Below are 24,354 nucleotides of genomic sequence, written 5' to 3'. Positions count from 1 at the left end.
CTTATTGCCTCGTCCCAGTCCTGTCGTAACATCTCCCGGCTATCTGCTTGATCTGCCCTGTCCCCTTGTAGACCTCTGCGTCTTCTTTGTCTCCTTCCGTCTTCACTGGGTGATGGCTTCTCAGACAGGCCCAGGTCTGCCTTCTCTCTCTCCTTGAGCCCATCTTGACCCGTGCCCTGCTCCCTATTTCTGGGCCATTCTGTCTACCTGTAGAGAGAGGACTGCCGCCTACTAAGCCTCCCAGGAAGCAGCTTTAATTCAGCATCAGACTGAGTCAGCAGCTGCTCTAGAGTTAAAGCACAAAGATAGTGTGAAAGGCAAATGATTTGGGGCAAATCTCTAATGTGGAATTCTGAGTGCCTCCCAGTGACTGTATAATTAATCATCTAAACTGGGACACACCGGGAAAATGACAGAGGGTACTATTACTAATTATGCTGGGACAGCAGACAGAAACCAGGACTGTTCCAGGCAAATCTTCCGTAGGACTGGGATTACATACCCCCTTGTCTGCTCCTTTTGCCCTGCCTCTTAGAAGCCATATTTCTGTATCCTTCCTATGGACACGCAGGGGACCCCTGGAAACTTGTTTTTCCACCTTTTCCCTGCCCCACCTATCTACCCAAATGACCCCCAGCCCTCGAATCTCCCTCTCTTGCCCCAAATGACAGACCATACATACTCAAGCCAAGTTAGAGGGAGCAGCTCTATTTATATGGGGGCCAGGGAGGAGCAGTCCAGTGGAGATGCTGAGCGCTGGGCCGTGTTCTCTTGAGTCAGTGTAGTCTTTTTCAGGTGTCAGGTCTCTCCCCAGCCTTTGCCTGCGGAGCTTTGAGGCTTGGTTTATTCCTTCCTTGGCTCTGGGCTTTGAGGAAGTTGGGGGTAGAGGATAATGCCTCTTAGAGTTTCTCTGCCCCACGCCCCTCTCTGGATTTCTAGTTGCCATCTGCCTTTGAGCCACGGTCGATGGGAGAGGTTAGTCCTAGGTCTGGGTATGGGATTACGCCCACAGCAAGAGGAAGAAAGGAATTCCAGTATAGAGTGTGCTCAGGGGAAGGACAGGAAAGATACCAAAAGGAAGAGAAGGTGAAAAATCCAGTCCTAGATTTGCTTGTTAGGAAGGGTGACGTAATTTTGTGTCTAGGAATGTACAACCCAGAGGTGGTTTTCGTCACCTCTGCTTTCTGGAGCATTTTTCCAGGTTTTTCTTATCTTCTAAAACCAGTGCACCCACCCTTCCCATGAAGTGCCCACCTTAGGATTCATCCCCATCCAGCCCTTCCCGGATGCAGAGGTGTACGAAGATGGAGGCTGGATGGAGTCTGGTGCCATCTTTGGAGAGCAGGTGTATGTGGCGGTAACCTGGAAGGCGCAAGAGGACAGCGTGAGGCAGGCAGCCAGAGCTGAGGGTTTGACCAGGGCCCAAAGGAGGGCTCACCTTGTTGCATGCAGGTCCAAGGCAGGGTGTACTGGCCCACAAAGTCATTTCGGGACCTCCAGTTGTAATCCTTTACCACAAAACGCAGCAGGGCCAGTTCAGGCACCAGGACCCGGAAGCACAGCGTCTGCCCCCAGTACGGATTAAAACCTGAGGTGGCAGGGAGGGTGTGAATGAGGGATGGGAGGAAGGAACAGGTGTTGCTGACCAGTTCTTAGTTCCGCGCTGGGCCGCTTTCCCTGTGTTCTCCCTCTTAGTTTTCATAGCGATCAGCGTTTTGCAGGTGAGGAAATTGAAGCTCAGTGGATGAGCAATTTGCCCAAATCACCTGAGTTGATAAGTGAGGGGCCAGGATTCAGACCCAAGACGTTCAAGCCCTGATTCTCTCCTGTTCCACACGGCCTCCCATGGACATAGCGGGAGGGTGCTGGCCTGGGCACTATTTGATGGAGGGCAGGATGGTAGGAAAGTAAGAGGCACGCCCCTCCCACCTCCCTCCAGCACAGCCCATGTCTCACCATTGTTCTCCACGTAGCTGGTCTCTTGCCGAGTTGTGTCTGGGCGGATGCCAAAGACCTCCACTCTCACCAGGGGATCCACAATGCACCCCTCTTTGGTCTTGTCCACTTTGGGGAGTTGCTGGCCACTGATCACCTGCAACCAGGGCTCTAGAACACCTCACTGTTTCCTGCTCAGCCCGTCCCCACTCCAGCTCACACCCCAGGGGGCGGGGGGACACAGGACCTCATGCTTTAGCTTTGGGTTTGCAAAGCCAGTCCTCCATGGGTAATATATTTCCTGCTAGTAATCTCTGTGCAATTTAAAATGCGTCCAAATGGAAATTTAACAAGGTTTGAAAGGTACGTTCGTAACAACAGCAGCCCCTCCGATACCACTTGTTAGATATCAGGCATTGTTGTAAGCACTTTGTTTTAACTAATCACATCAATGCTGTGAGGTAGGTGGTGGTATTAATCCCCACGTCGCAAGTGAGGAGACCAAGGTTACGGAACTTGCCCATCATTACACAGTGAGTAATGGGTTTGAACCTAGGCAACTGGCCCGGGGTCCCTGCTGCTAACAGTCAGGCTAACCTGCCTCTCAAGGGACTTCTCACCCATTACACTCCTGTCAGGCCTAGCCACCTCTTCCCCCTGCTTCTAGCCCAAGTAGCCCCAGTTTTTTCCGATGGTTTTGCTTTCTATTATACCTGGACTAGGAGGGTCCGGGCTTTGAAAGGGCTGATGGGCCTCTCGGGATGGAAGGAACTCTGGGTATCCCGTAGGAAGTCTGGCTTCAGCACATAGCCACAGCCACCGTTCTGGCGGAAGAGCCCATCACAGATGTCCATCTCAAGCCCCGCAGTCTGCACATTCATAGCCACTGAGGCCCCAGGAGAAGAGAAGGGAAGGATTCACCTTGGGGAGCCATCTGGCTCCTCTTTCAGGGAGTTAAAAAGATGTGTTGGGTATAAAAGCCTGCTGGGAACACCTCCGCAGGTAACTCTCAGCCTAGCACTTTTGGAGCATTCCCTGGCTGGACTGCCACCCAGGGACTTACTTCCCACCTGTTGCTCTTCCCTGTCCCTACTACCTCCTCACCCATCTGGCAGCCTGCATTCCAGAGTTCCTGGGGATTGTAGTTGGATGAATCTGTCCTCAGACCACTGGGATACACACGGCTTAACTGCCAGGCGTTGTGCTGCACAAACTCATTGCCTGTAAAAAGGGTGTAGGTAGAGAGATGGGAGGGATGGGTGCTCTGCCTTCTCTGGTCCCAGGGGGCCTGCTCACTGACTTCACTCCTCCCCAGCACCTCCCGAGGCTGGCTCCAGAAAACGCCACCGTGCCTCTACTCATTTCCATCCAGACCCCGCCCCTAGCTGTCTTCTCCCCAGAGCGTCGAGCCCACTCTAACTCCTGTCCCCCTGCCTCCTCTGAGGAGTTTCTCAGCTCCCTGATCTCTCGCTAGCTCCCTTGCCTTCTTTCCTGGGACTCATCTGCTTGCCCATCCATCCTGCCCTTACTCGTCCCTGTCTCCTCCCTACCCCGCCCTTTCGGTCCTGACCAGCCTCCTTGATGAGGCGCCTGGCTTTGGTTTCAGAGAAAGATGACAACTCATAGAAGCGGTAGTGCTCCCTTGAATGAGTGAAGTTGTGGAATGAGACCGTCTTCATGTAGACAACCAGGGCAGAGAGGGATGGACACAGGATGGGCGTGGATTTCTGGAGGAGAAAGCAGAGAAGAAGATGGAATTGAACCATCAGCAATCTGAGGAGGAAGAAGCCAATGGCCAAGATCTGAACTTCCCCAGCCAACCTAGACCTCTGCCCACTTCCTCCCCACTGCATTCTCCCTCCTACCTCACCTGCTTAGGAAAGAGAGGGGACCCAGGCTTGGGAAGAGGAGCCTGGACTGTAGTCTGACAACAGATAGGCAGACAAAACAGCTGGCACAGCAAAACCTGGGGGTGGGAATGGGAATGAAGGCAGTCTACGTATATGGTGGGATCGGTTTCAGCCTCTGGGCTTGGAGGGTCTGCACTATGTTACTTTCTGGGTAACAGGTTTTTCATTGATTATTTTTAAACAAGTTCCATCCTTCCTGTCTCTCGTCTTTTAAAACAAATCAACAATTTTGGGTCAACATGTACACGAACTCACAGGTATGTCAAGTTATGCAAACGGTCGTGGAAGTCGCAGCTGGAAGGATGTGAGGGTCCCAGAGTAATATCTTTAGATTTGTCTCCTGAATTCCCATTTCCATCCCTGGACATGGCAGCAGATTATACACCACAGCCCCAGAGAACAGGATAAGCTAGACATCAGCCAGCTGAGCCAAGCAAGTGCACAAGAGAGAAATGCAGACTTCAAACCAGGATCGCGGTGATCCCACAAATGGCTCCCCTTCCCCACAGGGAGCTGGGCTACTCAGGCACGGACTTCACCTTCCCCACCTCTCCCTGCTCCTCTTTGGCTAATTCTGGCCCCTCCTCAAACTCACCTATTCCAAGAAGCTTTCTCTAACTAAGCCCACTTTAGCAGAGGTCACAGCAGTCACTCCAATAAGCCCTACTTCCCCAATATAATGGGGGCACACATGCACCCATCAGTGGTTTTCAAACTGGCCTTTGAGGAGACTGAGAAGTAGTACCAAGATGTCTCAGGAGTCACCCAGGGGATGCAGGAGAGAGCCAAATGGGCGCTCCAACTAGGATGCATTTTGTATACCGAGTTTCCAGATAAGATTTGATTAAAAAAAAAGATTTCATGGCCCAAAGAAGTTGGAAAGCCACTGCAATATATCTATATATAGCAATACATGGTGGTGCCAAATTTGCATTCTTATGCCTTTTTTACTGGGGCTGGAGGCCGCTTTGCCCCTCAGCCCTCTACCCTGCCTGGCTCTAGAGTCTCTGACCAGATACCAGAGCAGGAGACCGCCCTCCTCGCCTACCTTCTCCTTTTTGTCCTTAGTGCGAGGGCTCAGCTCCGGGCTCTCAGGCTCCGTCGGGGCCTCCAGCTCCAGCCCAGGCTCCTGCTCCCTCTCTAGTTCAGACTCCAGCTCTTCCTCCTCTTCTTCCTCCAGATCTTCTTCAAGCGTCCTTAACTTCTTCCCCTTCACCAGGATCTTCCTCCGAAGCTCCTAGGAGACAAAAATGAAGGAGCCTGTCTGCTCTGGGACCCTCCTAAGGACCGTGCAGCTCCCACTGCTCTCACAAGGCCACCCAAGGCAGAGGAAGTGAGTGAGTGGCCGGAAGTTCCCACAGGAAAGCTGCTTGACACATACAGTCAGGATTCCATGTTGTTCAGCAGACGTGTGACATCTCCGTCCATATGGAAAAACATCAATGGGGACCCCTACCTCACATTCGGTGCATAAAGATTCCTCATAGATTAAAGATTTACATGTAAATATAAAGAACATAAAGGATATTAGAATAAAATAGAGAATCTTTTTGAATAATCCTAAGGTGAGAAAGCCTTTAGAACATGAGATGAAGAAAAGTCGGAAGACATAAAAATGACTGGCAGATTTGACTACATAAAGCTTAGCAACTCCTGTAAGGCAGAAGATGATATAAACACAAAAGAAAAAAATAGACTGCAAAACATATTTCCACAGCATTAATATCTTTAACATTAAAAAAATTGTCATACATCAATAAAAATTATAAACCCTCAAAGTGGGTAAATATTATCAATTAAATCAAAAGAAGAAAACAGATTTTTCTTTAAAAAAAAACAAACAAAAACACCGAACGACTTTTTTTTCATGTTTGCTATTATGAATCATGTCATACTGGAGTTATTTGTGGTCCCTCTCTTATACTGTTGGTTGGACGGCAAATTGGTATTTTTTCCAGGAGGGCAACTTGGCAATAATAACCAAAAGGTCAACATGCAAACTCTGCAACCCAGGAATTTTGTTTCTAGGAATCCATCTCAAAGAAAGAGTAAATGGGCAAAGCTGCATGTACAAGAGAAAAATTATAGACAACCTAAATGTTTACCATTTACTGGTTATGTTTCTCATCTACTGGTTGAATAAATTAGGGCCCATAACATAAAATGAAATACGATAGAGCTGTTAAAAAGGGAAAAAATTATACATGAAAAGACACCCATGATACATACATATTATATGTGAGATATAAAGGGATATAGAGGATAATCCCATTCACTTTAAAAAATGTGAATATATATATACATATATGTTTATATAAGCGCTTAAAAATCTATTGACAGCAGTTATTGGGGAAGGTTGATATAATGGTGAGGGGATTTCCCTTTATATTGCCGGTATAGTCTATAACAGTTACAAACTATCAGGAAAAAATTAAGGTATTTCCATTGAAAAAAGAAATATAAGGTAAATAAATTATTTGAAATTTAGAGAACTATAAATAGAATTTTGTGTTCAATTAGAGTTTTTAAAAATTAAAGTCTCCAAGGAGATTAAAGAGCAAGATGGTTCATCTGAGGGTGAGAAGAAGGAAACAACATGGAGGAAGGAGCCAAGGTGGGGGGATACGGAAGCCACAGTCGAGCCTGGGCTGGGGGAGCAGGGTCCCTACCTCCGGCGAGGGCAGCTGAGTGGGCAGCAGCCCATCCAAGGTGGAGCTCAGCAGCTGCTCCCCCAGGATCTCGGTCAGATGCTGTGCTATGATCTCCTGCTGCTCCCAGCTACAGTGGATCTCCAGGGACAAGATGACCGGATAGTCTGATGTCTGATGGGGAGGGAAGGGGTCACTGGAGCCAGAGTTGTAAAGCCTGTAACCTCCTTGCTTCTTCCATCCCACCTAGTTACTCAACTGAGTACCCGATTGCTAAACTCCTCTGACCCTGTTCTAGGACTCAAGGAGATCTGGCTGGATCTGGAGTCCACCCCACATCTAAAAGTCACTCTTGGGACCCCAAATCTCAGACCTGTGCCAGGTAGGACCCAGGTCCCTCCGAGACCTTTGATTTTTCACCCTTAGATGGGAAGGCCAGGCCATTTCCCTGGTGACGTGTTCGTGTTACACTCTCAGGCTTTCATTTCCAGATTCCTATCGTCTCCCAGCCCCACCCACCACTTTCTCTGTTTCCTAATCCACCCGCTCCCAGACAGGTGACAGAAGTTGTTAGAAGGAATACTTACTAATCCCTAGCAATTACCTCTATGACAACTAATTACTAGTAACACACCCAACACTTATTTATAATAATCCCTTAATATTTGTCTGACGCTTCACAGTTAAAATCTTTTACCTATATGCCAATTTGACGTAACCTCCCCTTGTCCTTCCACCCTCCCCAGACCCAGAGCCAGCCACTCTTCCCTCAGATCCTCTCGCCTCACCAGTGTCGCCATCCTGGGGCTCCTACCTGGAAGGCATACTGTGCTACAGCGGCCACGACTTCTTTAAATAGGATACGGGAGGTCAGGGTGTGTCCATGATAGACGATAGGTTCCCCACTAGGTCCATCCCATATATCCACCTCCACGCAGCGGCACCCTCGCTTCAGGGCCCTGCAAGAACCCCAACCCCCCAGGGACAGGAGGGATCAAGGTCTGATCTTCCACCTAGGAACCCTCTCCCCACGCTGAAGAAAACACTGCTCACAGGCACTTACCTGTCAAGATCCCTTCAAGTTACATCTCCATGGACCCTTCGCTGCCCACTGGGACACAGCTGCAGCTCACATTGATCTCCACCACCCCCCCAAACCACCTCACACGCTTTCCTTAGCAAGCCATCACATACTGTCTCATGAGGCCGCTGGTATTCTGGCTGTATTTCATTATACAACACATGAATTATTCAAACTTTCAGTAAGTTTCTACTTTATTTTCTCTACTAGACTTCCTAGGGCAGGAACGATATGCTCCACTCACCTTTGTATCTCCTGAAGCTACTAGTTCAGTGACTGGCACTACAAAGATATCTTGACTATTTGATCTAATCCGTAATGCGTCACAATAAAAGCTGGTACCTTTTATTAGCTATTGACACATGGATGATCTCATTAAATACTCACAATAACCCAGACAGAATAGACACTGTTATCATCCTTATTTCACAGATGGGGGAAACTGAGGCATAGAGAGGTTAAATACTTTGCCCCAGAGTACCAAGTGAGGGAGCTAGGATTTGACCTCAAATGGTCTGGCTCCAAAACCTATGCTTTTGACTCCTATGTGATACTGCCTTCTGTTTAACACTTAGTTTACTTGTTTATTCCAGATAAATCTGTCAGGACCTCTCAGTTCCAAGAGAGTTTCATAGCCTACGAAAGAGAGAAGCTCCATTTACGCATAGGGCTTTAATACCACTCTCCCACCAGTCTTCAGTAACCCCTCTCAAGTATCCAGAGATCGTCAGCCCCAAACTCCCCGTGGCATCTATTCAATCCCTGTATGTATTGTCAGCACACCTCAGTTTCCCACAGAGGGTCCCTTTTCATGAGCTCGGCCCCTTCTCCCTTCCTCTCACTGCACCTTATATATCCCTCGACACTGCTCTGGCCACAGAGCTGGTCCCCAACCAGGTACGTGTTGTGAGAGGAGTTGATGTAGTAGTGGTTGAGGGGTTGAGTCATATCCTGGTAGATGGGGAGGCAGGTTGGGTTGAAGATATCTCCGTCCTTCGAGCTGAGGTAGCTAAGGAAGCCATCCATGCTCAGTACATGCCGCAGCTTGCCTAGGGTGTGGAGTGGGGGGACACCAGCGTGAGAGAACTCTGAGTGGGAGCTCCCCAGCACCCCTACAGCATGACCTCCACCCCACCCCTCTCCAGGGTCCTGCCTGTATGCTGTCCACTCCCAGCTTCCAGATCCCAAACTTGCCTCCCCCCCACCACAGTGCCTGTCATTTCAATCCTCCCCACCCTCAGAGAATGTCAAAGCTACAAGGGGAATCATTACGATCACTCTAATCCAGTGCTGTCCAATGGGACTTCCTACAATGATGGAACCGTATCCTGCATTGTCCAATATGGTAGCTCCTAGACACATAAGCTGTGTGGCTGTAGAACTGAATTTAAAATTTTCATTTCAGTTCATTTAAATTTAAACAGTCACATGGAGCTCATCGTTACCATAATGGACAACACAGTATGCAGTCCAAAGGGCTAATTTGATAGATGGGGAACCTGAGGCCCAGAGAGAATCAAAGTCAACGACTTATTACTGATATGACCAAGGTACCTTTGTTTCATTCTCTGGGCCGTGTAGCTGCTGCCAACTCTGACCCGAGGGTTTCTTCCTCTCATCAATTCCCATATCACGTTTTGAGGAGTATTTGTCCAACATCCCCTTGAATCCTACTCCCCTCAGGGGCAGGGCCCTGACGCTCCTTCTTAGCCCTCACGCATTTCAGCACAGGGTTCATATAATAACAACGATCACTAACAGTTACTGAGTTCTTGCTCTATGTCAAGCACGTGACATGCAGTGTCTCTCTTAGTGCTCTCACCAACATGGGAGGTAGATATAATCCAGTCTGTCCTGGGAAGTTAGGTAACTTATCCCAGCTCACATGATGAGTAAGTGAAGGATCTGGGATTTGAACCCAGGCAGCCAGGTGGCAAAGCCATGCCCTACACCACTGGGCTGTGCAGTCTCACTGAGGGTGACACTGCTGCAGGGGCTCCCTTGGGGGGCAGAACAATTGCACTGTGATGTCCAGCTTCCTTGTGCTCTCCAGGATTGACAAGGCCTGGAGGTGGCGGAGAATGGCAGGTAGTTGGGCAGGAAGTTTCATTCTAGACAGTAATAACTCAAGTCATTAGGGTAAATCCACAGTTGCCAGATACTTTTCATGTGCATTATTTCATTTCCTCGCCAATTGTTTCACAGATGAGAGAACTGAAGCTCAGGTTAAGCGAGTTGCCCAAGGTTAGTTAGTGGGGAGCAGAGTAGGGACGTGAGCCCAGGTTTCCTGAATGACGCTAATACTATACTCTGCAGCCAGAATATAGTACCCAACAGTCAAGTGCAAGGCGATGGAACACAAAGAAGGCTGGGAGGTAGAACAAATGTAACTGATGTGTGCTGAATGCTGCACTGGGAATTGGAGATCCTATTTCTTAACCCTCTGACATTCCTTTTCTATGTAGTTTTCCGAAATGATTTCTTTACAGCCCCATTTCTTTTCTGAGCACGCACATGAATCTGGAATCACTGATCCCAACACTTTCTGCCTGACCCTGTTCCATGAGGGCATTGTCCTCGTCTGACCTGCTGCTGTATCGCTGGTGCCGAGGGTAGGTCCTGGCACATTAGAAGTACTCAGTAACCATTAGCTGAAGTCATGAGTGCATGAGCGAATGAAAGGAAGTGGGAGTTGAGACGTAGGAAACCTGGGGCACTTGTTCAGCTCTCATTCATCTCATCTCCAATCCTCATTCGCAGGAGAGGCAACAAGTAAGAGTCAGATGCCCTGGGTTTGAATCCCAATTCCTCCTCTCGCTAGCTGTGGGCTTTGAGCAAGAGATTTGATTTTTCTAAACCTCAGTGTTCTTCTTTTGTACAACTGACTTAATGATAGAACCTACTTCAACGAGTCATTGGAAGGATTAGAAGAGAAAAGGCATGTAGAAATATTGGCACGTTATGGGATACTTAGCAAAGGGCCAATTTAGGTTATTGATTTTGATTTATGAGGTTGTAGTGAGGACTAAATGAAGTAAGGAATGTGAAAGTGCCTTATAAGTTATTTATTATTAATAATGTAAATTCCTCACATTCTGAAGGGAATGGGGGGCAGGAAGATGTCTACTAAAGGGGCAAGGAGAAAGGTCTGAGGGCAGACAGGGCATATCTTAGCTGTGCTTGTTAAAAAGCTAAGTTTTTGGTCTCATCATCACCCCCCTCAGCCAGGGGATGACGAGCTTCCTAGGGCTTTCCTGGGCTTAGAGACTTCAAGAACCATTTGGTGAATTTGGAGAAAGCCCAGAAAGGGACGGAGAGCTAGTATTTAAAGAGACAGCAAACAGGATCTAGAGGAAAAGGAATCATATGCACTAGAGAAGAGGCCAAAGCAAGAGGATCTAGGATGTTCCATGTCCACCGAGGCCCAAGGTTGACATCAGGAAGAACGTTTTGCAAGTGAAGGATGTGAAACATGGTGAAACATGAGCATGATGGAGGAAAGGGGACTAATGGAATGTTCTTCCTCCAGGGAGACCTAGCGTTACAGAGGAGACTCCTGTCCTATCGGGGCGGGAAATGGCCGCTCTCCTTCCAAAGGAGTGGTTGAATGAGATGAAGATTGGGCAGGGAACTGGCCTGGGGTGGACTCAGTCTTCCTTGAATTAGGCAGCAGGCTGCTGGTCTCTGGAACTTTCTGGTCATGGTCCCCTCCCTGCTCCCATGTCTGGTGTCTTTCTGCTCTGGTCGTCTTACCACTTTCTGAAGGCTCATAGCGGTCGATGAGTTCCAGAGCAAGGTCAGAAGCGTGGTCTCCTTCTTTCTGCTCCTCTTGGAGGAAATCCACGAATTCCAACAGGGTCAGCTTCTGCCCATCAGCCGAAAAAGTTTCAAACAGTTCCTGCACTTCAGCACGCTTAGTCAGTGCCTTATAGAACTCTATAAATTCTTCTCCCTCCAGAGTGTCAGACTGAGACATGTCTGCTGCCTGTAAGAGGGTTTAGAGGTGAGTAGACAAACCCTTTAACAGCAAGTTTTATGACATTGACTTGTCTTGGAAGGACAGTCTTACTGGCAGGTGGACCCAAAATCCTTCCACAGAACACCTGATAATGTTCCTAGAAGAAGCCAAAATTTTATTTAATTTTGTAAATTAAAAGCAAAATTCCAGTCAGACTATTTGCTATTAGAAAAAATGTTCAACTAGAAAAAGTTAAGTATCCCAAAGCTCCCTAAAAGGTCAAAAGATTCCCTCCTCCTATTCATTCACCTTCCAGTCGGAGTTTTCCATTATACTAGGCACCTGTGAAATTCTGGCCACCGATAGAGAGATCCTTGAGGTCTGATGTGATAGCACATTGGTATTTACATTTCATAGATTATGAATCATCTTTCCAACAAGACTGAAGAGTAAGAACCATGGCCTACACTTCCCATTGAGTCTGGCATTGTCCTAGGGTACATAGTAGAGATCTGATAAATGAGTGTTGCCGGATAGGGTCAGAGTACTTCTGGCCAAGTGACAGTGTGGCCTTGGACACCTTCTGCAAATCCTCCCCCAGAAGACTCACCTGAAAAAGCTGAAAGGCATATTCTTGTTCCATCTCCACATTCATCATGTGTAGTAACCGCTGCACCTCTCGGAAACTCATCCGACCATCCTGGTTTTTATCTCCACGCTGGAACCAGTCACTCAACCATCCAGGTCTGAGTCAAGGCAAAAGCACTGGGTGTGTGTGTGTGTGTGTGTGTGTGTGTGTGTGTGTGTGTGCAGATATTTTGTGCATGTTCATCTATTGACATCTCACGCCTGTCTTTGCTCCCCTTCTCTCCACCACATCAATTAATTTCCCACATTAGCTTCCAGAATAATCTCCCCAGAACGCCAACCTATCTTATTCTTGCATGGGTCAGGTGCATGCAGGGACCTCCCTGTTGCCTGCAGAAAGAAGCCCAAATTCCTTCACATAGAAGTTAAGCTCTCTGCGCTCCTGTGATCCAGCCCCAACCCAGGCTTCTCAACACATCTCTGTCTTCCCTGCATTTTCGCCCGACCCCTAACTCTGTGCTCTCTGATGTCCCACTCTTTCTCTAGCTCTTCAGTTTCTTATCTCTGGGCCTTTACTCATGTTACTCCTTCAGGCAGGAGTGTCTTTCCCTCCCACTGTCTTCATGTTCAAATTCTACTCATTTTCAAGGCCCAGCTCAAATGCTGGGCCTTCCTCCCTAAAGCTTTCTCAGAACCCCTTCCTTTGAACACGCTCAAATTATCTAAGTACCATACACGTCCATGGTACTTAAATTATTTAGACAATTCCGCCCTCTCCACTGACAAACATGATATCTGAATCTCATTAATCTTTGTACTGAAAGGCCTGGTATAGTACCAGATACATTCTGCTTAATAAATGCTGAACGAATGAATGAATGAATGAATGAATGAACGGAAGAACGAGCTGGCATAGAAGGTGAATACAATCTAGGAAACTTGAAGTGAGATGACACCAGTGAGCCCTCTGATGAGGGCTTGCTTCCTACCACTGTGGGAGTTGATGCACTGGGATCTTCTGTTAACCTCTCTGGATCACACCTTGTTTTATCCTTGGCCTCTCGCTGTCCCTTTCCCCACTCCCCGGGGGCCTGATTCATGCCCAAACTCTGCCTGGCTCCGTCTTTGCCACCTCAAGCCTCCATTCCTCCCTCAATATTCTCAGCCTCACACTGGCCTGAGCTGCCCCTGCCCACCACGTCCCTAGGGCGTCCCTAGGCCTGCGCTCCCTCCCACCTGTCCTTAGCCCTGCAGCATCTGCTCCGTCAATGACCCCCGGCCCCCACACTGACTCCATCCTGCCGATACTGGTCCAGCCGCTCCTGTTGGTCCATGTTCGTGACAAAGTCCACCAATAGCTGGAGCCCCTGCATCCACATCTGGGCCTCCTCCACACTGTGGGCCACCAGGTCCAGGTTGGAGCGGCGGCCGTGGAAGACGATGGTGAAGCCCTGCTCCAGCGGAAACTCCTCGGCCAGGCTGCGTAGCAACTCGGACTCATGGCCCTCACGCACTGTTTCCACATCAGAGATTGAGACTGCCAGAGAAGGAGCAAGTAGGGGCACTGAGGAAGAGAGTCCACCAAACTGCAGCAGCTAAGGGCCAACCATTACTCCCTTCTCTGTGAAGCCAGAGAGAGGAGGAATCCCAGCCTCCACGGGCTGCAGACCCCTGGGATGTAGGATTCCACATGAATCCTTGCTGCTTTCGTAGGCAGCATGGCAAGGGGCCTGTGCTGGGAATAGCAAGACCTGGCATCCAGCCATCAGCTGGCAGTATGACACAGACCGAAAAAGCCGTGACCCTCAGTGTCCTCATCTTAGATAAGGGATGGTCCCTTACATGGCCAGGGCACATGGTGAGCACAAGAGGACTGTGAGTCTGACAAAGGGACACGTGCTTGCCGATAGAAGCAGTTACACCAAAGCATGAGATGCCCGAGTTCAAGTCACCCGTTCCAGGTTTGAGGACTTCCTCTTTCCACATGTTTAGGAGGGAGCCAGAGAAATTCTCATGCCCCTGTCCTCAGCTGGGGATGGTGTGGATTGTGAGCTTTGATTATGTCTTTAAGGCAGACTCTCTTAGACGTGTCCTGTGATCTGCTTTTAGGCGGATCATAAAGTGTTTATAGTCAACAGGACGCACACGTACGATGCATTTATGGTATTTTACAATAGTCACCATGATGGCTCACATTTATGAAATGCATCCTGGTTTCAGGTCCCATGTTTCAGACATTCATTTACTGAGTCCCCGTAACCCTACTAAGCAGGTACCATTTAATCCCCAACTTACAGATGAAGAAACTGAAACTTAGTTTAAGTAACGTGTCCAAAGGCGCTGAGCTAGAAAGTGGCAGAGCCAGGACTTTCATCCAAGCGGTCTGCTTCCTGCGATCATGCTCTTATTATAATAATAATAACAAGATGTAACCTATGATTTATTGAGCCTTGTTATGTGCTCGGACTCTTCTGAGCCCTTTACGTGCAATAACAATGTAATCCTCATAGCATCCTTAAGAGGCAGGTACTGTTATAATTTCCGATTTATAGGCTCAGATGTAGATACGAGTGGGACAGCAGAAGGGCACATCATAGCGTGCTGGTCCCTCCCGTTCCCAGGCTGCTGGCTGCTTAGGGTCCCAGCCACCCATGTGCCCACCTCTAGCTACCCCATCACTCACAGCTGGGCTTGGCTCTGCCTCCCGCCTGCCGGGCATGCCAGACTGTCATGCCATCTTCCTGAAGTCTGAAGTATCTTAGCTTCTTCCAGCTTTTGGACCTCACCTTCCGCATCAGTGTGCCTTTCTGCATGAGCAGCACGTCTTCATTGATGGGCAGCCCTGGGCCAGGAGAAGCAGGGGCTGGAGAACCGGCCAGGAGGGTGGAGGGCCCACGAGGTGCTCTTCCCTGTCCCTGGGCCGGTACCCACGCCCGCCTCTGTAGGGGTACTCACGGCCTTGCAGTGAGGACGCCATCACCCACTGCTCCACCAGCTGGTGCCAGAGTCACCTAAAGGAATAAAGGGGAGCACGAGACTGGGTTAATCTTAGTGGTCTTGAAATAACAGGTCAAGGGAGGAAGAGAAGGAAACCAGTGTTTCCTGACTGCCCATTATGTGTCAGGCATTTCATCTACACAGTCTGTAGCAATTTTTATTTCTAATTTGAATTTGGTGACGATGAGGCTTAGAGAGACCAAGAAACCTATCTGAAATGACACAGGGAGTCAGAATTTAAAGCTAAGTAGGTCTGATTCCAGAGCCTCTGCTGTTTCCCATAGCCATCTCCAGAGAGAGCTAAACCAGGGCTTTCTGCCAAATACCCCTCTGCTTCCCAATACCCTGCAATCCACAAGGTAACCTCATGTCACCCTGCCAGTTTCTCATTATTAGGAACTGCTGTCTCTCTGGCTGCCCTTTCAGAACCTGGCATCTCTCTACATCCTAGACTTCTCTTCTCCAGGTGGAAGCATCCTAGCTTCCCTATTCTGGGAGCCCTCTCCATGCTCTCATGCAGGTCACCCAGCTCCTGAAGGGCTAGGGCAGACTGTTTCTTTTGTCTCTTCTACAACACTTAGCACTGTACTTAGCTAAATAAGCCATCTTCTTCTCCCTTCGCACGGCAAAGTATATTTTACACTCCTTTTCATAACAGTTATTCTCACAGTTTTAACGGACCAGATAAATTACAAAGTCTCAGAACTGCATTTTCAAGTTTTCTCTATTGACTAAAAATGTAGGACCTGGTTAAATTATCCTAGTAGGTAACCACAAGCTTCCCTTGAAATGAACTAGAAGATTTGCTATGTCGCCACTTTGATTCTATCTCTGCCCCTATAAGAAACACTCAACTCTTGGCTAAACCATTCTCAAACTGTGAATGCTATTGAAACATAAAGCTCTATGCTTTTGTATAAGCAAAGGATCTACACTTGAATAGAAATGTGTTTTTTCATTGATAAGTTTAAAATGTTGGCAATGGTGAACATCTAAAAAAGTAAAAGACTCTCTGAAGCAGTCATTCAGCTAGTGCTTCATGAAAACATCGTACAGCTCAAATCCCGATACTATACAAATGAAAAAGCGGAAGTCTAGGAACAGGATGGGAAGTGTCCGAGGTCATGCACCATATTAGTGCCCTATCTCTCTTTAGTGGGAACAGCCTATAAAGTCACCTGGGGGTGGCCAAGTCTTTAGGAAGAAGGTAAAAGTCACTGAAAATACAGCTTCCCCCACTGCAGGAACTAGAGACGGCTTCCTAAATTAGTAGCCATGTGCAGGTACCCAGACGGAGAGGGCAAGGTTGGGAATCAGTCTGTGCCAAAGTGGGAAAGACAACTCAAGGCAGTTCTCAGGAGAGAAAGAACCCTGCAAGTTCCATGAAGAAAAGGTTTTACTGGCTGAGGCTGACTATGGGAGACTGAGTGAGAAAACTCTGGAAGGAAGAAGGTCCCCAGGTGCTTCCGGGGAGACAGAAAAGCATCTCTGCTTTTCTGGGTGGAGATGCACAGTTTGGAATCTGAGGTTTGCCAAAGATATATGAAGACTGAAGTAGAAAGTAACGGGTCTCTGTTAAGTGTTTCAGCTCCTCAGACTCTGGGGTAAGGCAGGGGGTCAGCCTGGCATGCAACTTTAATCCCCCTTGCCAACACCCTATCTTATCTTGTCTCTGAACTTCAGCTCTCATGTCTGGGGCATAGGGACTCTGGGATGGGTGGGCCTTGGCCTTGGGAGAAGACAGAATTACTTCCATTACACCTGACAACGATGTCCTCAAACGTGGGAAGCCTCAGAACAGAAACCGAGTGCCAGGACACCCCTATTTTGGAGCCTAGTTCCTCTCACACCAGAGTTAGAAAATTATTCTATCCTCTTTTGTCAAACTCTTCCAACCCCAGGGGTTGACAGGCTCGTCAAATCCTGCTCCCATTCCTGAATCACTATTTGAAAGCTGTATCCAGGTGACATGTGGCCATAAGAAGGCCAATTTCAAACCAAGGGGACATAGAATGTCAGTGCTGGACTTCATTTTATAGAAAAGGGGACCGAGGACTAGAAAGGTTAGCTGAACTGCCAGAGTCACCAAATGAATTAAGTGGCCAACTGGGACTAGCACCAAAGTCTCCAGATGACCAGCTCAGAGATCTCACCAAGACTCTACCCTCAGCAAGGGCTTTCTCTAGGAAGCAGGTTTAAAGCAGGGCTAAGGATCATCGAGGGATATCAATGTTTTGTCTTTCTCCTCCATAATTTTCTATCCCTACCATATCCCACCAAATAGCCTTCCTTTTTTCTCTTCTTGTCTTTCCTTTCCCCATCCTCTGCCTGACCCCTTCCTTTGCCTTTGTCCCCAACCACTCTTCTCTCTCCTGATCCTTTCTGTGCCTCCCCATTTGCTCACTTGTCAGCCTCTCTTTGCTGTCTGCTTCTCATCCTTCTCATCCCTTCTCCCCACACCCTCTTTTTTCTGGTTCTCAGCTCCGGTGAGTATTGTGAAACTGTGGTCCAGTAGCACATCCCTCTGCTCAGCCTCACTCACGCTCCCCCGTATCCTAGGAGACCGACTAAACAAACTGCCCAGAGAATGTGACTTAGAACCCAGTTGTTCTCGGTCTTGGTGTTTCCTCTGGTGTCTGAAGGTAGGAAGGAAAGAATGGTCACAGCAGAGTCAGGTGCAGTTAGGAGAGAAGGCACAAAGGATTTGGGAGTGAGAGCAAGAGCAAGAGGCAAGAGACAGGATGGAGACAGAGGAAGACCGACTGGGTCATCACTGCTCACTCCTGGGCATGCATGGGGAGATCCTTGGGAATACAGATAATTTCCGCTATAATACAGGTGAGAAAACAGACACGCAGAATAAGGTGGGGAGTGGCCAGGGCTGCCGAGCAAGATTTGGTCCTCGACTTCCACGTGGTTAATGTCACCTAGAGATGGATTTGGGCAGCATTGCCAATGGTGCCAGTGGCATGACAGTGGAATTCAGGGTGTCTCAGGTCTCTCTGAGGACCAGGAAGGAAGAGAGCATTTTGTCTGCTCTTACTTCTGAGCGGGATTATGTCTGATCTGGTTCATACCAGGAGGACATATGATTCCAGTCAGAGCCCTCAGAACGTTAGTTTCAAGACTTTTATAATACATCTAATCCAGAGGTTCTAAAACAGAGCTGTCCTTACAGAGGGATCCCTTAACCCCACCCCAAATCTGCTAGATCAGCATTTCCAAGGATGGGGTTCAGGAAGATTGTATTTTAAAGAGGACCCCGGCTACAGAGGCAAGTCTGGAAAACCCTAAATCCTTCTTATCACAGAGCAGGAAGTTGCTGTCCAAAGTCACATAGCGAGTGAATGGCAGAGTCAGGACTGAAAGCAAGTCTCAGCACAGTGCTTGGGTATGCCAACAAACTGCTCTGGCCCATTGAGGAGGCGGAGAATGAGGGATAGAATCAAACCCTGGTTCTTTCCAAAGAAGTCTCCTAACTCCTTATTAGCAGGGGTTTCTGTATCCCCAGGGATCTTGGCTAACCCTCATTTGGTAAACCTCAACAATCTGGTCATGAATATGCGAAAGCACAGCTTACTCAGTTCTCTCTCTTCCCCTTGCTAGGTTGGGGCTCACCTCTGAGTGACAGCCCGGGGTAGCTAAGAGGTCCCATGTAAAGGGGTGACTGACACAGCCAGGGGGAAACGTGTAAGTCAAAGAGGGTAAGCTGGAGAGAATCAGGTCGGAGCCTTGTAGACCTGTTCTGGCAAAGGAATCCAGGGTGCAATTTAATCAGGGTGGATTAGTGTAGAAGGCAGAGCTAGGGACTCAGGCAGGTCAGAGCTTGGAGCAGAGGCTGCTCGGAGCCTCCAGGCACTTACCTTGGGCAGGAGGGCAGTCCTGCGTCTGTGAGCACCGCAATGCTGTGGGATGAGGAAACCCAGCTGGCTCCTTCGTTCCTTTGCTCCTCGTGTACTCGCTGCTTTCCTCCCTCTTCCACTGCAGTTTGCTGCTGTGACTGGCAGTTACAGCCAGAGGCAAAGCGTAGGGTGGGGAGAAGTATGAGCTCTCTCCTCAGTCCAGCCCATCTAACTCTTAAAGGCCCAGGACATTGGTCGGTGAGGGAGTCGTGGGGGTGGAGTGGGTAGAAAAGAATTAAGGGGAGGGATTGGAGCTCCACATCTCTAGGGAGGAGGAGCCTGGCAGACCTTCATCTTGATGCCAGCTCTAACTGACCCCAATCCCGCCAGAGCTCTCCAAGTGAAACCCAAGGAGTGCCTGAGCTCCATGAATCACTGCTTTTCATTCTGGCCAGTTTCTTGCTACATGTTATACAGCTGTCTTTGCCCTTATTTCATCTGGCTCCTTTCCATGGTGTCTGTTTCCACCATCCAGCCTGCTTCTGCGTCTCTGCCTCCTGTCTTGCAGGCCACTCAGTCTAGCTCTGTGGCACAGGGAAAGGAAAAAAGAAATAGGATGGAAAAGGAGGGAGATGAGGTGAGAGGGAGGAGAGGAATGATCTTACAGTGTAGAGGAACAGGTTAGTATCTTTGTATATATTAGGCACTCGCTAAATATTGAAGGGATGTATGCAGAAATTCATTTGTTCTTCCTTTGTCTTCATTTACTCTCTGAGCATTTGTTCAGCATCTCCGATGTGCAAGGACATACATGCGTGTTTATAAAGGTGTGTGTGGAGATGAAACAGACTCATGGTGTGTAGGAATCCAGGGCAAAAACAAGAGCACCAGACTGGAAGGACACCCAGCTGGGAAAGGTAGGTAACGAGCTTCTTGCAAGGGCCAATGAATAGGCAGTTTAAACGGAAACCAAGATTGAGGAAACGGGAACAAGTGAGGAGAGTAATGTGGGACTGTAAAGGGCTTTATTATGGCCCCATTCTTCACAGTGAGAAACTGAGGCCCAGGGGAGTTTAGGCAACGTCCTGGACTCACATTGCAGCAGCAGAGACAGCCAGTCCCTTGCACTCTCCCAAGCACTGTGCACTGGGACGTACTTTTGCTCTGCTTTGGCAAGACTGCAGGACATGGCTCTTTCTGGACCAGTGGATGACCATAAGGCAGCTGAGGTCATAGGGCACATCTGTACTTGCACTTCTGTGGGATCCTTTTCCCGTGCGCTGTCTTCATCGTAGGCACAGAGTGAAACTAACTATATGAAATAATGTGATTTTAAGTGTACTGAGATCTGTCTGCTTCTCATGGCTCCCCAAACACCCCTCAACTGCCCAATATTCTACCATTAGTGATTATTTATAGCTAAAACGTTAGTCCCATTAAAATAAAATCCTCCTAAGTGATTACCATAAATGTCAGGATAGTAGTTACTTTGGGGAGGAGGTAGGCGTTGTGATGGGATAGGACCCAGAGCTCGTTTCTGAAATAGCCGGCCAAGTTCTAGTTCTACTTCAGGTGCTGACAAGGATCTTCCCTTTATAACTCACTAAGCTATCCATTTTCTTTCTGTCGTTTTCTATATCTGTGTAATGTTTTACAATAAGAGGGTTTCAAAATTTTGCAACTGGTCATTTCTGAAGCCTTCCTGGTTTTTCACAATTTACACCGAGGTTGAGTTTACCATACTGTACTGAGAGCAGATTTTGATAAAGGAAGAGGGGAGGCAGAAGAGGGAGGCCATTCATGGGGACCAGAAAGATTAGGGGCATATCAATATTTAAACTGTAAAAAAAAAAAAAAAAAATTTAAACTGTGCTGATTTCATATTTTACTTACTAGAGGCCGTGTCTCACTGCCTGTCTCTCTCCCATTCCTGCCTCCCCAACCTGGCCATGTCCTTATTTTTCCACGCTTGCTCTTCACATTCCCCACTCCTCTTCAACACTGCAGGATCATGTATGGTTTGCCTCTTGGAGTCACTATTTGCTTCACCTAATTGCTACCCCACATCCTTCCCTTCTGGGTGTTTTGTGAGGGGTATCATCACTCATTCTGGATTTTCTGGGAGAGTCCAGGTTTCAAATTTTCTGTTTGTGTCCTCATAAACATATCAGTGCTCCCAGATCATGTGTTCTACTTTTGGGGACAGGCACTTGGAAACCTTCACAGGTGAGAACAGCTCCAAAGAGTGGCTTAGAAAACATGCCCCCCTGCAGGACGCTCTTTAGATCAGGAAGTGAGCAGAGAGACAGGGCCCCAGGCACAGGAACTGTCCATCTGGTTTGGTTGTTCCTATTTCCATAATGATCCTGGCCCTTTCCCCACTGTTGTCTATTATTAACAGATCCAGAAACCCGATCAGGGCAGCAGCAGAGGGACTCTCTGGGAACTATGCCCAGGAAAGGTCGAGAAGCCCCAAATTGAAATGAAAGTACAGCTGGCAAAGAGGAACACCTAAACACTATACTCTCACGCTGCCACCCAGATAAGCCTAGACCCTCCTCCTGACGCCTAGGGGAGATGCCCCAAACATTTTTCTTTTTGGGACAGTCAGGCTAGGGACTCAAAAGACCAGTTCCCCAGCCCATCCAATCTACTCACACTTCTGGAATAAAGCCCATCTTCTTGGTGGCCAAAAAGGCAACACAAAATATTAAATTTCATTTTAAAAATCACAAATGAGTCTACCTGAAGAATTAAAAGCCATGATATAAAACTTCAAAAGACCAGATACTACATAGCCATTCCTCCATTCCAAAAAAATTAAAAACAAAAAACCAAGGGGAAGGGAGAATCAGAAGGTGTAAAATATAGGTTAAAAAAACAACACCAATGGTATAATATTCCATAACAGACCTTTCAGAAAAGGTCATACAACAAAATACAAGTGTGTGCTCTTTGTAACTCATCTGGGAATGGGAAGACTCCAATTTTGTTCTTACTCAAGATTATCTTGGCTGTTTTGACACTCTGAATTTCTAAACAAATTTTAAAATCAGCTTGTCAATTTTCACAAAAATAAACCTGCTGGGATTTTAGTTAGAATTGAATTTAACCAGATCATTTTGAGAGAAATGGCATCATTTTACAAGTTTTCCAGTCCATGGAGATGATGTATCTCTCATTTATGTAGGTGTTTCATTTCTTTCAAGAACGTTTCATTGTTTTCGATGTAAAAGTTCTGCACATCTTTTGATATATTTCTAGCTATTTGATTTCTTACATTTTTTTAAATTTCATTTTCTATTTATTGTATTTAGAAACATGCAATTTTTTTTTTTTTTTTTGTATATGGATTTTGCATTCTGTGACTTTGCTAAACTCACTTAATTCTGAGCTTGTAGATTCTTTTGGATTATTTAAATACACAATCACGGTGTCGGCATCCTTTATACTCTTTATTTTCTTGTCTTATCACACTGGCTGGGGCCAGAATAATGATAGAGGTGTGATATTTCATTCCTCATTTTATGGTGAATGATTTCAATATTTTATCGAGAGGTTTGCTGTAGGCTTTTGGTTGATATTAGATTAAGGATGTGCCCTTCTATTCCTGGTTTTCAGGGTGTGTTTTTTTTAAATCATGAATAGGTATTAAATTTTAGTGTTCTTTTCTGATTCTATCTAGATTGTGATTTTTCTTTCTCCTTAGGTTACGTGGTAGGTTGCATTGGTTCCCTTTCAAGTATTGAATTCTTCTGTTTTTGCAGTAAACCCAAATTAGATGATACATTATCATTTTTTATATTGCTGGATTTGATTTGCTTATTTTGGGAATTTTATGTCTACATTCACGGGAGTTTGGCCCCTGGTTTTCTTTCTTGTGATATCCTTGGTGGGTTTTGGTGGCTGAGTTATACTGCTTTAAAAGTGAATTGGATGTTCCCTTTTTCTGTTGTCTGGAACAGTTTATGAAAGATCGGTGACTGTAAACTGTAAGTGATGTCCCTTTGTCCATTCCCAACATGTTGACATATGTTCTTCTTGATCAATCTACCAAGGGTTTATCAATTTTATCGATGTTTTCAAGGGAATGAGTTTTGGCTTTGTTGATTTTCTTTATTGTACATTTTTTTCTAATTCACTGATACGCTTTTTAAAATTCTTCCTTCTATTTTTTGAATTTGCTTTTTTCAGTTTGACATGAAAACTTAGATCATTGACTTACTTCAGCCTTCATTTTGTAATGTGTGAATTTAAGATAATGTATCTCTTTTAAGTAGTACTTTACCTGTACACTACAGGTTTTGATACAGCCTATCTTCATTATCATGCAATTAAAATTATCTAATTTCCTTTGTAATTCTTCTGTGATCCAGGGGTTATTTAGAACTGTACTGCCTGTTTTGTAAATAGCTAGGGAGGGACTTACCAGGTTTTTTTTCCTAGCTTAATCCCATCTGTTTGGTTCAGAGAACATCCTATTAATTTTCTTTTTTCTTTTGGAAATTTTTTGAGGCTTGCTTGATGGTGCAACTATGATCAATTTTGGTAAAATGTTTCCAGTGTAATCAAAAGGAGTATGTATACTGTTGGTTTAGATGACAGTGTTCTATATGTCAATTAGGCTAGGTGTGTTGTTCAACGTATGCTATATCTGCTTCTGAAATAAATGTATTCTTTTTAAGAATTAAATTCTACAATATTCAGGAAAGAAATCTCATTCCATTGAACGGTTTCCTATTCCACATGTCTCTTGGGCTTTTGATAGCAGTAACTTTGTATATCGACCTCCTTCCCCAGCCACTTAGCAGCAGGAATAGTGAGCAAGGGAATCACATATTTGGATATTAAGGAAGGCATGCTCTGAAGGCTACCAGTGCCTGTCCTTGCCCTGCTCCACCACTGAAATAGCCAGAGGCCCTCGAAAGTCTTAGAAGAAGCTGGAAGCAGAGGTTGGTTCTGTCCCACTGAGAGCCAGGAACAGAGAGGGAAACTACTCTGGAGATGTGCCCTAAGCCTTGAATCTTAGAAGGAAATGAGGATTAAAGTCTGTGATAAAATGCTGCAAGTGTTACCTCTTTACTTATGCAAGTCTCTCCCATACCAGTACTAAGTTCTGGCCACTACAGCCAGGAGTGAGGTTCTGTTCCAGCAAGAGATACTTTATCAGATAAAGGGCACCGTCTCAGTCTCCCAAGTAGCTTTTATATAATACATCAGCAAGACTCTCCCACAGGACCTATCCACAAAGGAAGCATCACTGCCCTCTTGGCAGGGCAGTGTGTTTGTTGTGCAGGGGGACAGACAGTAGAGGCAGGAGTGATGGGGATCCCCTGACCAAAGTGCCTAGATGTCTCTATAGTGACAAAACCAAATCTCCAGTTTAAAGAAAAAA

General features: G+C 46.9%; 1 protein-coding gene across 2 annotated transcripts; it reads right to left on the bottom strand.

The window, feature by feature from the left end:
* Positions 1-687: 687 nt before the first annotated feature.
* Positions 688-19,163, bottom strand: PLCD4 (phospholipase C delta 4). 2 transcript variants are annotated; one of them, XM_074313379.1, is made up of 17 exons: positions 18,981-19,163; positions 15,076-15,131; positions 14,804-14,962; positions 13,429-13,657; positions 12,143-12,278; positions 11,328-11,559; positions 8,422-8,623; positions 7,308-7,452; positions 6,515-6,667; positions 4,894-5,082; positions 3,506-3,662; positions 3,040-3,156; positions 2,649-2,821; positions 1,957-2,092; positions 1,439-1,588; positions 1,255-1,362; positions 688-865 (listed from the first exon to the last, which is right to left on the bottom strand). In XM_074313379.1, the coding sequence occupies exons 2-16, from the start codon at positions 15,095-15,097 to the stop codon at positions 1,256-1,258; spliced, it is 2,307 nt and encodes a 768-aa protein (XP_074169480.1). In that variant the 5' UTR covers positions 15,098-15,131; positions 18,981-19,163; the 3' UTR covers positions 688-865; position 1,255. The 2 variants fall into 2 exon arrangements, with proteins under 2 accessions (XP_074169480.1, XP_019597396.2); XM_019741837.2 differs by having other exon boundaries at positions 12,143-12,272; positions 18,981-19,162.
* Positions 19,164-24,354: the final 5,191 nt, after the last annotated feature.

The sequence above is a fragment of the Rhinolophus sinicus genome, linkage group LG01 (genome assembly GCF_036562045.2).
Source record: "Rhinolophus sinicus isolate RSC01 linkage group LG01, ASM3656204v1, whole genome shotgun sequence".
Classification (NCBI taxonomy): domain Eukaryota; kingdom Metazoa; phylum Chordata; class Mammalia; order Chiroptera; family Rhinolophidae; genus Rhinolophus; species Rhinolophus sinicus.
This window is presented reverse-complemented; position numbering and strand designations above follow the sequence as displayed.

What these genes read in the sequence shown, in the direction of transcription:
- PLCD4 (XM_074313379.1), bottom strand. Translation starts at nt 15,097, where the DNA reads ATGGCGTCCTCACTGCAAGGCC. An exon ending in ATGCCTTTCAGCTTTTTCAG is followed by an intron (nt 11,560 to 12,142) that starts GTGAGTCTTCTG and finishes ACCCTCTTACAG; the next exon opens with GCAGCAGACATGTCTCAGTC. An exon ending in AGTGTCGAGGGATATATAAG is followed by an intron (nt 7,453 to 8,421) that starts GTGCAGTGAGAG and finishes GGGTTCTTGCAG; the next exon opens with GGCCCTGAAGCGAGGGTGCC.